The sequence below is a fragment of the Ceratotherium simum genome, chromosome 1 (assembly GCF_057802395.1).
Source record: "Ceratotherium simum simum isolate JZ-2026a chromosome 1, ASM5780239v1, whole genome shotgun sequence".
Lineage (NCBI taxonomy): Eukaryota > Metazoa > Chordata > Mammalia > Perissodactyla > Rhinocerotidae > Ceratotherium > Ceratotherium simum.
The window spans coordinates 98226086-98240599 of NC_141900.1; the positions used below are offsets into that span (position 1 = coordinate 98226086).

Consider the following 14514-nt stretch of genomic DNA (forward strand, 5'->3'; position numbering starts at 1 on the left):
CTAGGGATGACTTGCCAGAGACTCCCATTGATAACGCTGATCTAATTTGGTTCACAAATGGGTCTTACTTAAAGGATTAACAAGGACATTATCGTGCTGGATATGCAGTAACATCCTCAGTGGACATAACTGATAGTTCTTATTTACCAGAGATAAAGTCAGCACAGCAAGCTGAATTACTTGCTTTAACTTGAGCTTGTCAATTGGCCAGAGACCAGGTAGCAAATATCTACACTGACAGCTATTCTGCTTTTAGAATAGCACATGACTTTGGAATGCTGTGGAAACAATGAGGGTTTTTAACCTATAAAGAATGAGGAAAATGTTGCAGAATTATTAAATACTATACAGCTACTGAGACAACCAGTAATTATTAAAATACCAGGGCATTCCAAATCTGATACTTTGGAAGCTAAAGGAAACTGACTTGTTGATGCAACTGCTAAGTAAGCACCTTTGAAACATTGTCCTGTCCAGCCTTGAGAATTCCTGCTGCTTCCTATTAACTTTGCCAGCCCTGTAAATAATTTCCTTCTACAGGCTCAAGAAATCACCATTGAAGTAGAGAAATAGATGTGGCAACAAAAGGGGAATTTTTGATACCACCTCATAGATGTAGTTTGGACTCAATAAGAAATCCATAGTGTCTACTGGACCACAATTGCCACTGCTCCAGCATATCCATCAATTAACCCATTGGGCAAATGAAAATATGATTTTACGGAGAAAACAATACTTTTAGAAACTTTCTCCCATGGTGGCTCATAAAGCCTATACTCATTGTGTTATATGCCCAAAGTATCATCGAGGGAAACCACTTCATGGGTCACAAGGCCACTTTCCCTTTCCTAAGGGACCCTTTGAGCTATTACAATTGGACTTTGTTCAAACGCTACTATCTCAAGGATATAACTATATCTTAGTAATGATCGGTATGTTCTCACATTGGGTTGAGGCCTTTCCTTGCAGAACAGCAACAGCTCTAGCAGTAGGTAAATTACTATTGGAAAGAATAATTCCTGTTTGGGGAATGCCTACTGAATTAAACAGTGACCAGGAGACTCATTTTACCAGAGAAATAATTAAATCTATTTGTAACATTTGGCCATTAATGCAGTATTTCCACTTCACTTACCATCCCCAATCATCAGGATTGGCGGAAAGAGCTAATGGCACAATCAAAGCTTTTGGAAAAGATTTCAAAAACATTTACTCTCTCATGGCCAAAAGCTATTCTGCTAGTGCTCCTCTATCTTAGATCTACACCCTTTGTAAACCTCAGCTGTCTCCTTTCAAGATGATAACTAGACTGTGTAATTAGATGAAGGAATGTATGAACCAACTTTGCTTAAATGAGATATCTTATATTATTGTCAAGGTCTCATTGAGACACTTAAAAGAAACACGAGGTTGGTCACTGATTCTTTTCATAGTGAGCTCCTAGGAGACAAAGACCTTAAGGATCGTGGATTACAATCTGTGGATTTTTTTTATTGGAATAAAACCAGATAAAAGATTCTTTGCAGCCCTGTTGGAAATGACCACATCAGGTACTTTTAACCAACTCGTGTGCTGCAAAATTAAAAGGCATAGGCTCATGGATTCCCACTTATTTAAAAAGTGTTCTCCACCTAAGTGGATTTCAACTCCCATTTCTGACACCCAGCTTCAACTGACCAAGACAAATACCTCCAAACCACGATCAGAAAAAGACAGTGTGTGTTGTAGACATCTGTCCCAAGACTCCAGACCAGGCCTGTATTCCTAGTCTTATGTCTCCTCATTTAAACCCTTGTAATGTTTGAATTTTATGTAATTTCTACAACAATCAACTTCTAGGTTGCCTTACCTTTTGCCTGCCCAATACTTTACTCAACCCAAGTCTATAAGATAGATTAGAATCTAATTACAAAACTTTTTAAATTAATAACAAAAATTCCATTTAAGATTTCTTGATATTATGTTTGTTTTTCCAATCCACATCTGAATTCACCTCTGATGGCAATGTTTTTCTGCAATGGGCACATTCCTTTGTTATGCACAAAAATCAGTCCAGTTGTTGGATATGTGGCCAACATCCCCTTTCTAGTACATCTGGGTTACCTTGCTGGATTTCTTTCTTTCAAGGCACAGATTGGAAGGCTTTAAAGCAATTTATTATGATGGAAGGATCTAGGTCCAGTGTTTGCAGTTTGCCTGATATTACTAATTATGATCCTGAAACCTGGCCAATAGTCCATGCTGTTAATGATGCAGGGCATAGCTACTCTCTTTCTGTTATTCAGACCATCCAATTATCCCAACAATTTGCAAATGAAGAAACCCGATATCACAGTAAGAATGATGGAGGGTCCCATAAATTTGGGATGGATATGTTTGGCTTACTCCTAGCCATGGATCTTTAAACATATTGGTACCTTTATGTTGACAACAAAGAAATAATTCGAAACATTTGAAGTATGAGCTCTATATCCTGTCAGAATACTATCATACTTAAAGAAAGTGATTGGTTTTGGAAACCAGGTATTTAATGAGTGGCTCCTAATGGAACTCAGTGGTTATGTGGAACAAACTTCTGTCCTTAACTACCAACCAGATGGCTAGGATGCTGCACCCTGGGCTTTCCTTAGATACAGGGAAGGATTCACCCTGAGCTCATATTTGTTGCCAATCTGCCTCTTCTTAAGGCCAGATGGGTTCATTCAGTTTTCTACTGGTATGACCACCTAGCAGCTATATTTGTTCCTTCTTTAGGGCTAGAAGATGTCATATCACATATAGAAGCTCTGACTAAATTTACTCAACAAGCCCTTAATGATACTCAAGCAGGAATAGCCTTATTAAATACTAAAATTTCTTTAATGAGAAAGGCTATCCTTCAAAATTGAATGGGCTTAGATATTCCAACAGCAATCCAAGATGGTACATGTGCAATCACTCAAACTGAATGCTCTCTTTGTATACCTGATGAATCTTCCAATGTGTCATCTCTGCTAAAGCACATGAAAAAATAGCACATGAAAAAATCACACCCAGTCTTGATTTGTGTGGTTGGCTCTCTTTAGGTATCAGTTCCATTTTTTGATCCAGATTGCAATTCCTATTTCTATTACTCTTTGGAATCCTTGTGTTAGTCATATACTAAAACCAATTACTGTTTTCTTTACTCAGTGTTGTAAGACTGACATGTAGGCTAGAAAAATGATTGCTCAGCAGCTTGAGATAGTTGATTGATCTTACAACCCTGGATGAATTTCCTTTTCTGATGTAGACTGCCTAAGAAATCATTTTTAAAAATAATATTTTCAAATATTGAATTCTCATTGTTACTGTATCTCTTCTATAATTGGAAACAATGTAAACATAAGGAGTCATGTAAAAGAACACATATAATTATAAAGTTTGTGTAACAACCTAAAGTTAATTGAAAAACCTGTAAAATGCTTCTGTTAGCACAGACAAATTAGCTGAGATAGAAATAGTCAAATGTTAGCATAAGGGAAGCCATCCTGTAGAAGGAAGCCGTGTTGGAACTATAAATGACCCTGACTCACCAGGTTCCCCCTTCTGCCTTATTCTTGAAGTGCAATTTGGAGGAACACTTAGAACTGCATGAAGGCAAGCCAATAAATAGCCAGTCAGTAATCGGTATCAAGAATGACTTGTTAGCAGAAGATTGAACTCCTCTGTCTTAACCATTCCTTCTCTCTCTATGATAAGAAAATAACTAATGTTTTCTTAGATTCCAAAGGAATGTCACATTCTGCAGATCCAAAAGTTTTGTCTAGAAGAATCTGCCTAGGGTCTGCGGTCATTGACACCTGGCACTCCTGAGCCCCTTTCCCTTTCCTTGCTTCTTTAGTTACACTCATATGTAAATATCAGTTTCTTTAATGTTTAGCTTCACATATGCATGAAGCCAGTGTTGAGATTAGAGCACTGACCTCCCCCACTCACACAACGCAAGTAGAAGTTATGAGTTGTTAGGGCCCAAGCGGCCTCACGCTAACTTTTTGGCTGGTTACGGGTCCTTTGAAGTTTTATTACAGGGAAACTGATATCCAGAGGGTATCAAGAAGCTGAAGCTTCCCAGACCCCAGTTCCTTGACTTCCTGGCACCAGAATCCAGTAACCATAGTGAAGGGAGACAACCAAGGACACCCACCTGTGGATTCCCTTATCTTGATATCCTCCTCCTTGCAAGCAGCCTCACAACGTCAAACATAAGCTAATGGGAAGGTACCAACCTGCAAGGCCACATACTCTCCCTTCCCTACTTAAAACCTCAAATAAAAACCCCTTCCTTTTTTCTGTCAAGGAGGCAGATTTGAGCTCTAGCTCCCATCTCCTTGTCTGGCTGCCTTTTGATAATAATAATAAAAACCATTTCCTTGCCATGAGCGTGGTGTGCCAGTTTTATTGGCCCCTCTCATGTGGTGGGAAAAGGAACCTGTCTTTGTGTCCAGTAATACTTCCTCTGTTAATATATACACCTCTATGCTTGTCCATTACATCTGACTATTTCCCCTCAACATGGACAACTGGGCAAATTGATAAAATAAAAGCCTAGCACTTCAGGGACATGATAGACCCAAGGCAGGGAGTAACCACCTTGGTGCCAAAGGATATTTTGATCATCAATGCTTTCTATCAAATATTATAGATAAAAGGGAGAAAACGATGAATAAATGACAAGCAATAGAAAATATTGGAGTATATGAGGAAGCCATTTGGTTTAAAACTAATTCAGCCTGACCTTGTTTTCCCAAAAGGGCCTGACGTGGTCTGTTGAGCATGCATTTATATCTGCTTTATACATTTACAATGTCCCAAAGACAAGAATGATGCCCTTAAAGATAGGGATGTAGCTTCCCTTCATGTTGGCATTTCCTTGAGGATAAGTATCTCTTCCTAAAAGCTAAGGATTAATTACTGACCTGCTGTGGTCACTTTGTGACCACTGACCTGCTGACCACTGACCTCCTGTGTTCACTGATTTGCTGTACTAGCAAAGCCATCTCATGACTATTGTAAAAGGGACATACCTATCATATGTGATGTATGTTCTTTGTTCCAATACAGTATATAACCACTCTGTACACCCCACTTCTTTGGGGTGCTTCCTTCCTTTGTGAAGGTGCTCTCCCAAGCCATACAGTCCTTAGGGTTGGTGCATAATCAACTCATCCCAATTTTGATTTATAGATTGATTGTGAATTATTTTCATCAACACCAGAGAGAAGCTGAGCCAAGGGATCCTGGCCCTTTTGTCAATCTTTAACTTAATTAACTAGCCTGTTACCCCAAGAAATTGTTGGTCAGGTTTCTCTTTGTGATCGCTGCCTTCCAAATTTTTAAATTTCTAAAAATTGGGGTAAATAGAGTGGACTCATTTGGGGACCTTTAATGTTGGAGGGGTGCAGTAGAGGGTCTCTTTGACCCACTCAACCTTAGGTAGTACTGTATTAAAACCTTTGTTTTAACCCTGTTAATGTCTGTATCATTCATCCCATTTTTGAATAATCAGCCAAAGATTTTCATCCTGCTAGCATGAGTCTCATTACTCTTCCCTTTCTGATTTCTCTTGTTACCCCCCTTTCAATATTTGGTTTATTTGCTTTATTTCCTAATAACCCTTTTAAAAATTTTGACTTTGTTTGGAAGAGTTCCTTGATTCTCCCCTCAGCTTCTTCCCATGCTCTTGTTAACCAACCTAATATTTTCATTAGCATCTGTTAGACCTATGGGAGGAAGCTGAGACCACAAATTTGATTAAGTTTGTAAGGTTAGTTGTTATTTCTTTGTATTTCTAATTTTCTCTTTCTATAAGTACCAATAAAACAGCTGATTATGTTGAGCAGTCTCTAAAAATATTTTCCAATTTAGAAGATTTTCAAGTTTAAAATATCCTTCTTCTGGGCTGGCTCCATGGCTTAGCGGTTAAGTGTGCATGCTCTGCTACTGGCGGCCCGGGTTCGTATCCCAAGCATGCACCGACACATTGCTTCTCTGGCTATGCTGAGGTTGTGTCCCACATACAGCAACTAGAAAGATGTGCAACTATGACATACAACTATCTACTGGGGCTTTGGGGAAAAAAAAAAAAGGAGGAGGATTGGCAATAGATGTTAGCTCAGAGCCGGTCTTCCTCAGCAAAAAGAGGAGGATTAGCATGGATGTTAGCTCAGGGCTGATCTTCCTCACACACACACACACAAAAAAAACTTGTAAAATATCCTTCGTCTGGCCATTGATGAGTAGGGTTTAATAGTGACTCAAACCAATAAGCCTTTTATGGCTTAACTATGGATGTAAGAGGTTTCCCCAAAAGGGAGTGCAAAAGAAGCATCCATTACAAGATCCACAATGTTCATTCCCAAAAACAATCTAAGAAAACAGAGGCCTTCATCGGGCAGACAGTAAGGACGGTATAGTGAAAAGGCTGTCTCTGGTCTTCCCTGGAAATGGGAGATGCCTCTAGCCACAAAGCTGCTAATCTGAGCGGGTAGGCAGATACTACTGGAATGCGATTTTTCCAGCACTAACAAGCAATGAAGGATGAGATGAAAAAGGCCCCTTATTGACTGGGACTCCTAATGAAAAACTCCCATGAGAGCTGAAACAGCCATACAAAGAGAATGTGTCTCAGAATCCCAGTCTATTCAACTGGCTGCCAAGATGCATGCTGATACATACATCCTCCAGGTGGCAGAGACCAGAGAAGACCTCACTGGTCACAAAGCCAAACTCTCAAGACATAGAACAAGACACAAGAAAAAAACCTCATCTTATATGCACATAACAGCTTTAGCTAAGCCTTAGGTCTCTCGGAGCCAAACTAATATCTAAGAGGGATGTGCTGTGGGGTTGGGGATTATGTGGTGTTTTACAGAGTACCTCATTGAACAGAAATTTCCTTGAGGTTGGTGTCCATCTATCCCATTCTGTGACCAAATTATCCTATCATGGGAATCTTCTGGACCTGGCAATCACCTTAATGGTTTTTAAATGCTTGATCCATGCCCACCAATTTTGCAACTTTGGCTTCCAATACATTCCTTAGCAATAGCTTTTACCATGTGTGCTGTTAACCCACAGCAAAAGTTCAGCGCACTCCACTTTGGTAGCCCAGATTCACAGGTTTGGATCCCAGACATGGACCTACTCCACTAATCAGCCACAGGTGGCAGTGTCCTACATATAAAAATGTAGATCAATATTGGCACAGATGTTACCTCAGGGCTAATCTTCCTCAAGCAAAAAAACAGGAGGATAGGCAACAGATGTTAGGTCAGGGCAACCTTCCTCACCAAAAAAAAAAAAAAAAAAAAAATAGGAAGGAGTGGGAAGAGCCCCTGTAGTTCCTCAGAGGCACATCATTGGGAATTAGTAGGACATCAGAAAGGCTGGTTATAAGGCTGAAGGCACCTGAAGCACATAAATAACAATCTGTTTTCCAATGTTCTGTTTCTTTGCAATAATAGCAGAAACTAGGAGGTTTTTGCTTTTGTGTATAGTGTTAAAGATTAAGAATTTTGGTGGTCTTTTTTATAGGTAACTCACCTAGGGTGTGAGTGAGCTGATTTGCCAAATTAACTAAATCTGGAGTGGACATAGTTTCCCATTCCACCCTGGTCCTTTTAACTAAAAGGGAAAGGTCTCAGTTCAGCCGGTTAATAAACACAGAGTTAAAACCCACCCAAATGGATTTAACATCTGAAGGAAGACCAGAATTTTGTTTGAAAACATTCAGAAGGCAATTATAATAGTCATGAACAAGTTCATCAGGGTTTTGTGCATAAGCCTGAATTTTGTTCCAATCAATAGGCTTAGGAAAAGCTACTGTAATTGCTTGGTGGATTTTCCCCTCAAGTGATTTAGCCTCTTGCCAAAAATTAGGGGTTTGTTTTTCCAAATCCCTTTCAGTCTTTCCCATTGGGCAAGGTTCATCTGATGTTTGGCTTGACCCTCACTACCAAGCATGTGAACAAACTGATATAGGTCTGAAAAACCAGATCGGTATGTTTGTATAACTATATTAAATTCTTCAGGAAACCTACAGGGACCCTCAGTTACTTACAAAACACTCTAACAATGGCTGGTAATTCAACCAGGGAACATAAGAGATTTGAGATTTGTTTGCATTCTCAGAAGACTTAAGAGCTTCTGAAGGATTCAGTGGAGGAAGAAACAGGGAGAGGCTTAGTGAAAAAGGGAAGTTTGGTGAAAGAATTAGAATGGGGAAGCTGAGGGTATAGAGGAGGTGTAGGCAGAATAGAAGGGAAGGAGGAAGATGGTGCTGTATTCAGCACCTAAGCACAAGGTGGCTGATGCATGTCTGGAGACAAAGGGGGTGGGGGAGGGGAAAGAGCGGCTTTGAAGCCATTTTTGTCTTCCTTTAATTGTTTATTTGCTTCAGTTAATCTTAAAATTTTATTTTGCAGAGAGGCAATTTTAGACTCCTAGAAATGTTTGGAAGCCCCCAAATACCAATAGAAATAGCTGTTCCATTCAGTTTGGCAATTTCAGAGTTATGGTTGTCCAATTTGGTTTTGAGAAAATTAAGTTTCAGGAGTTCAAAAGTTCCCCATTGCAGCCATTGGTGTTCTAAATTACTTTTCATTAAGTTGGTTCATTTAGTCAGGAAAGTGCGTGAGGATGACCCATGATTTTTAAACATAAAACCAGCCAGAGTCTCCAAATGGGGGTCAGAACCATTAACCATTTAGATGATTGGGATCCCATTTCTCAGAGGTCATTCTCTAGAGCAAAAGAAAAATTTTGAAATAGGCTGCAGGCCAAATACCAGCACAACTCCAATAGGAAAGCCTGGTTTCAAGAGGAATCAAACCAAAGACCAGCACAGTTCCAGTAGGAACAGTCTGGTTCTAAAGGAACCAGACTACAGTCTAGCACCATTCCAACAGGAACAGCCTGATTCGAAAGAAGTCAGACCAAAGACTGAACAGCACACTGCAGTAGGAACAGTCCTGTTCCAAAAGGAATCATGCCAAAGACAAAATGAGTAATTGCAAAAAAGGATGAAGCCTTTAACAGAAAGGACAGGTTCTGAATAAAGCCTGAAGAGCTTGAAACTCAAGGAGAGTGGAGCTCGAGATCTAGGAGAAAACTTACCCTCAAACTTGTGAAAGATAATCAACAGAAACCTTAAATCAGTCTGGAGGCCAGAATGGGGAGCTCTCATGCCCTGTGTCCATAGGAAAGCCCAACAGGAAAGAAAAAAACTTTCTCTTCCTGCCTAGCAACAGCTCAGCCAATTAGAGACAGTCACAACCCAGCCAATAAAAAGCCACTACACTTCAAACTTGCAGTCTCCTCCAATGGACTGCAACAGTTCTCCCAACTTCTGCTTCCTCTCTGTAAAAGTTTCTCCTCCCCTTGTTACTCCAGACTTGCCTGTGGTCATCAGGTTTGTAGACCTCATTTGCAATTCTTTGCTGATTCTGAACAAATGTATTTTTGTTGGATAAATAATTAGCTGTCTATTCGTTAAAGTCAACAATTTTATGGCTCATCCAGGGATTCAGAGAAGACTCCCAGTGACTCCAAGCCTAGTGAGCAAACAAATGTAGTGCCCACGAAAGAGTCTGTTGAACTTTCTGCTTTTCTCTCCAACCCTGGGGTTTGAGGGTACATCTTTCTCTTGGATCTTTCACCCTCTTTGCCTTTGAGGATCTCCAGCGTCTATTCAGGATCTATTTAAAGGCTGCATCTCTCTCTGGTTAAGGCCTTCTTTTATCTGCAGATACTCAGTTGGCTCTTCAGCTTGACTCTTCTCAATCAGACTGTTTCATTGGAACTGGTTGCTCAGCCTTAGACCTGATTCTTCTTGAATCAGACTGTTTCATTGGAACTGTGCCCTTCAACTTTTGGCCCAGTCCCTTTGGAATCAGGCTGTTCTACTGGAACTGTGCTGTTTACCCTTTGGCCTAACTCCTTGGAATTAGGCTGTTCTAGTGGAACTGTGCTTTCAGTCTTCAGCCTAACTCCTTCAACATTAGGCTGTTCCAGTGGAACTGTGCTGGTTAGCTGTCAGCCTGATTCCCTCAGAATTAGGCTGTTCTTTTAGAACTGTGCTGGTATTAAGGATAAGGTCGTTTTAAAAGTTAAAGTAGGAAAGAAATAGTACAAGTAGAAAAAAAGTGTAAGTATAGATATTTTCAGTCACTCCTGGAACCTCTGTTTTGTTAAAATTTCACTGCATCTGGCTCTGATAAAGAACAGGCAAATACATTTATGCAAATAAAGACAGTGTGTCATTGAGCTGGAAGTGATTTACATGGCAAGGGAGATCATATGAATCCTGTTTTCATATCCTGGGGGTCTAGGGGTATATGCTAATAGCTAGGATTTTGCATGAACACAGGGAGAGAGCTTTCTGCATCTCTGGCCTCAACAGGGTGGCTTGACCATAGAGGCTGTTTTTCCCTGTGGATGTGTCTCAGAACTTCAGAGTAGGAACTGAGTCTGAGCAGAAGTTCCTTGGAGAAGATGTCCTCCTCATCCACATTGATCTTCATGGTCATCTTTTTCCTGGAGTCATTGGCTGCAATGTTGCAGAATGGCTTTATGGTTGCTGTGCTGGGCAGGGAGTGGATGCGATGCCACACACTGCCCTCAGGTGACATGATTGTGGCCTGCCTGGCTGCCTCCCAGTTCTGCCTGCATGGGATGGCCCTCCTGAACAACCTCATGGGCTCCTTTGGTTTTCGTTCCAGAGTTAACTATTTCAACATTTCCTGGGTCTTTATCAATACACTCACTTTTTGGCTTACTGCCTGGCTTGCTACCTTTTACTGTGTGAAGATCTCATCCTTCTTTCATCCTATCTTCTACTGGCTGAAGTGGAGGATTTCTCAGTCAGTGCCCAGGCTTCTGCTGGGCTCCCTGATCATATCTGGTGTGACAGTCATCTCATTAGCCAGTGGGCATAGCACTCTTGTGCAGATGAGTGTCTCTCAGAGTTCCCATGGAAACAGCACCCTGGCTGAAAGAATACAGACCATCTATCACAACTTTTTTCTGCCTAATAAAGTGCTTGTGTTGTTAATTCCCTTCCTCCTGTTTCTGGTGTCCACGCTCTTGCTCATATTCTCACTACACTGGCATTTGCAGCAGATGAGGAGCCACAGACCCGACCGACATGATCCCAGCATCCAGGCTCATATTGTGGCCCTGAGGTCACTTGCTTTCTTCCTCATCTTCTACACATTATATTTCCTGTACCTGATTATTGTTTCTATGCATATCACAACCCTGCAGAATCAGTGGCACTGGGCCTGGGATGTGGTGACCTATGCAGGCATCTGTCTGCACTCCAGCATCCTGTTGCTAAGCAGCCCCAAACTGAGAAAGGCCCTGAAGATGATGCTTTGGAAAACCCTGGAGAAATGGTGGTTGATCTCAAGTTATCAGTATCAATAACCACTATCAATGGACAAGCCCATGAGCATCAAGAATGAAGAAGTTTTGGTTGCTGTCCTTCTCTCTTTTCATTTCTTTCATTCTTTCCCACTTCTTCCACGCCCCATTAATTCTTTTTCCATCCCTCTCTGTTCCTACGATTCCTTCCACTGCTCCTATTCCCTATTCTGCATCCCAAACTACCTTGACTAGGATGATGACCTCATCTCCTCACAGGCATTTATCACTCTCTATACAAGCAACCCTAATTATATTCTCTAAGCATCATTGTGGTCTGTACTCCCTTTACAGAGACACGTAAGAGTTGTCAATTTTCTCTGTGGTCAACCTGAAGTGTTTATTTTTAATGGTAGCGTAAATTTTCCCACACTATCTACTTTGTGACATTAACTGGCCTCCTTATCCCTGCTCTGCTCTCTGCTCAGTCTTTCCATTTCAGCGTAGTAAAGCTTCTTTCCATCTCCCCACATGTTACTCCCTCTAGCCTGTAGTTGATAGGCCTACCTGGAACTTCCTTTTTTCCTTTCTCTGTCAATCTGTGCCATTCCCTTCTTTTCTACCCTCCTTAAGACCAATTCCACCAATGGAACTTTTGCAGTTTGATCCCCTGGAAGGTTGAGGCTAGGTATGAGTTTTGTGCCACTACAGGTCCTGTCCACGTTTGCATGGATTTGCTACATGTTGAATTAAAAGCAATTGTCTGATGGTGAACTGCTTCTAGGTTTTGGCCAACAGAAGAGAGAGCAGGAGAACAAAGGAAATTTGCTATTGTTCTTAAATTTGATAACCCTACTCTTCCTGTCCACTCAGCCAGGATTGGACCTTGAGTGCCACTGCCTAGGACGGTAGTCTCCAAATTGGAGAGTTTGCATCCCAGAGTGTGTGCAAAATGATCCATTTGATGTATGAAGAAAGTGTGGCAACTTCAATTTCCATTTATTTTTATCTCATTTTTTTAACTCTTATTTTTTGGTGTATGTTTTGTGATGCACATAATGTATTAGTATGGTACTACATGCTGTTAATTAAAGAAAATAATATGCATACGTTGGGATGCATACTTACAATTTTTTTTTTTTTACTGGTGGAGTTCACCATAAGAAAGTATGGAGATCAAGAGACTAGAAGAGATTGGGAAAAGCAGAAGACATGGCTAAAAGAGATTTGTAGGGGACGAAGAAATTTCCTCTACTTTTCTAGATTTTTCTAGCTGGTCTAAGAGTTAAATTAACATGAGATAAATTAATAGGGGAAAATCAAATACATTTAATAACATATAGATGGGAGAAACCCAGGAAAACTGAATAACTCACCAAAATGGCTGAGGCCACCACCTTACATATCCTCGTCAGCTACTGAAAAAGGAGCATGTTGGGGGTAGTGGTTTGGGATTTCAAAGAGAAGAAGGCAATTCACATGGAGATGGAAAAGCAAATGTTTGGTAAACAAATGTTTGCAATGCCTTGCAAAGCCAATGAGATGTGAAGAGGACTTTGATCAAATGGGCCTTGCTGGGTTCCTCCCTGTCTACCACACCTAGGTCATAGTTATCTATGGTATTAGTTCCTTCCTGCAAGATGCCTTCTCTCCTAAATTCTTAGGTGGTTAGAGGGAAGGTCAAAGTTTCTTCCTGAGTCTTTTGTTCTTAAATATAATCAATCCAAAGAGACACATTTTGGGGTAGCAAATTCTGCTTCCCAATAGATTCATATGTTTGAGCTAGTCAAAATAGGAGTAAAAATAACAGGACAGAATAGAGGTTACATAGAATTTTCAAATAAACACCTTCATTTATGGTACGTAGTCCAAAAATTATGGGAAGCTGAGGCCCCAAAGCATTATGTTACAATGCTACCTGGAGGTCGAGCCACAGCAAGAGGAGAGACAAAGAGGGAGCAGGGATGAGCTAACAGGGTGCAGAGTTTTTCACTCTGAAGAAGATGATTAAAGATTTAAAGGAGAAAACACCTACAACCCTTGTAATTTCATGAGTGATAAGTGTGCTAGGAGAATCTTTTGTTCTGAGATACAGTCTTTCACCCCAGTTCCTGACACAGAACTTCTAAGATTCCTTTGGAATCTCTTATTATAGGAGTGTCTTTTTGTATGTTAATGACGTGACTGGTGGCTGGGGGTTCTAGCTTCAGGATGGGGGCTGGTCTACAGGTAAGACCGAGTCATGATTAAGAAGGCTGCAACTTTCAGCACCACCACCAACCTCTGAAGAGGGGAGAAGGGCTGGAGACTGAGTTAACCACCAGTGGCCAATAAATTAATCAATCACATCTACATAATGGAGCCTCCATATAAACGCTAAACAAGGGTGTTCAGAGAGTTTTTGGGTTGGTGACACATCCACATGGTGGGAGGGTGGGGCACCCCAATTCCACAGAGACAGAAGCTCCTGTGATTGGAACACTTTCAGATCTCACCCTATGAACCTCTTCATCTGGCTGTTCATCTGAATCCTTCATAAAATGCCTGTAAATGTAAGTAGATTGTTTCCCTGAGTTCCATGAACTCTTTTAGCCAATTATTAAACAGAAGGAGGGAGTGTGGGAACACTCAATATATAGCTGGTTGGTCAGAAGTACAGGTGGCAACCTGAGATCTGCCAGGTTGTCATCTGAAGTGGGGACAGTCTTGTGGGAGTGAGCCTTTAACCTGTGGGTCTGCACAAACTTTGAGTAGTGAGGGTCAGAATTGAATTGTAGGACACCCAGTTTTTATCTGGAGAGTTGGAGAATTGGTCAGTGTGAGAAATTCCGTGCACATTTGTTGTCAGAAGTGTTGTGAGTAGAGAAACAAGTTTTCTTACATTGACAATGTAAATGCTATTCATGGTGGAACCACATATTAAACAATTACATTTTCTTTCTTGTACAAATTTTTGTTCTCTGTTGCCTTAATAATTGTCTTGTTTTGTTTGCTTTTGCTCTCAAACTCTTCATCAATGGTCTAAATCTTTCTTAGCAATTTTGGAGTCATCAGTTATTTTAAGATTTTATTTGCCTGAGAACGTCTCCCCAGGAACCTCTTGTCTTGCTCCAGTATGGACTTGTCCCCATG

The 14514-nt window shown here is 40.7% G+C and overlaps 1 protein-coding gene across 1 annotated transcript; it reads left to right on the top strand.

The window, feature by feature from the left end:
• The first annotated feature begins 10512 nt into the window (after positions 1–10512).
• LOC101398193 (taste receptor type 2 member 134-like) lies at positions 10513–11445 on the top strand. The gene has a single exon (XM_004430804.1). It carries the CDS (start codon positions 10513–10515, stop codon positions 11443–11445), a length of 933 nt encoding a protein of 310 aa, XP_004430861.1.
• The last annotated feature ends 3069 nt before the right edge of the window (positions 11446–14514 follow it).

What these genes read in the sequence shown, in the direction of transcription:
- LOC101398193 (XM_004430804.1), top strand. Translation starts at nt 10,513, where the DNA reads ATGTCCTCCTCATCCACATTGATCTTCATGGTCATCTTTTTCCTGGAG.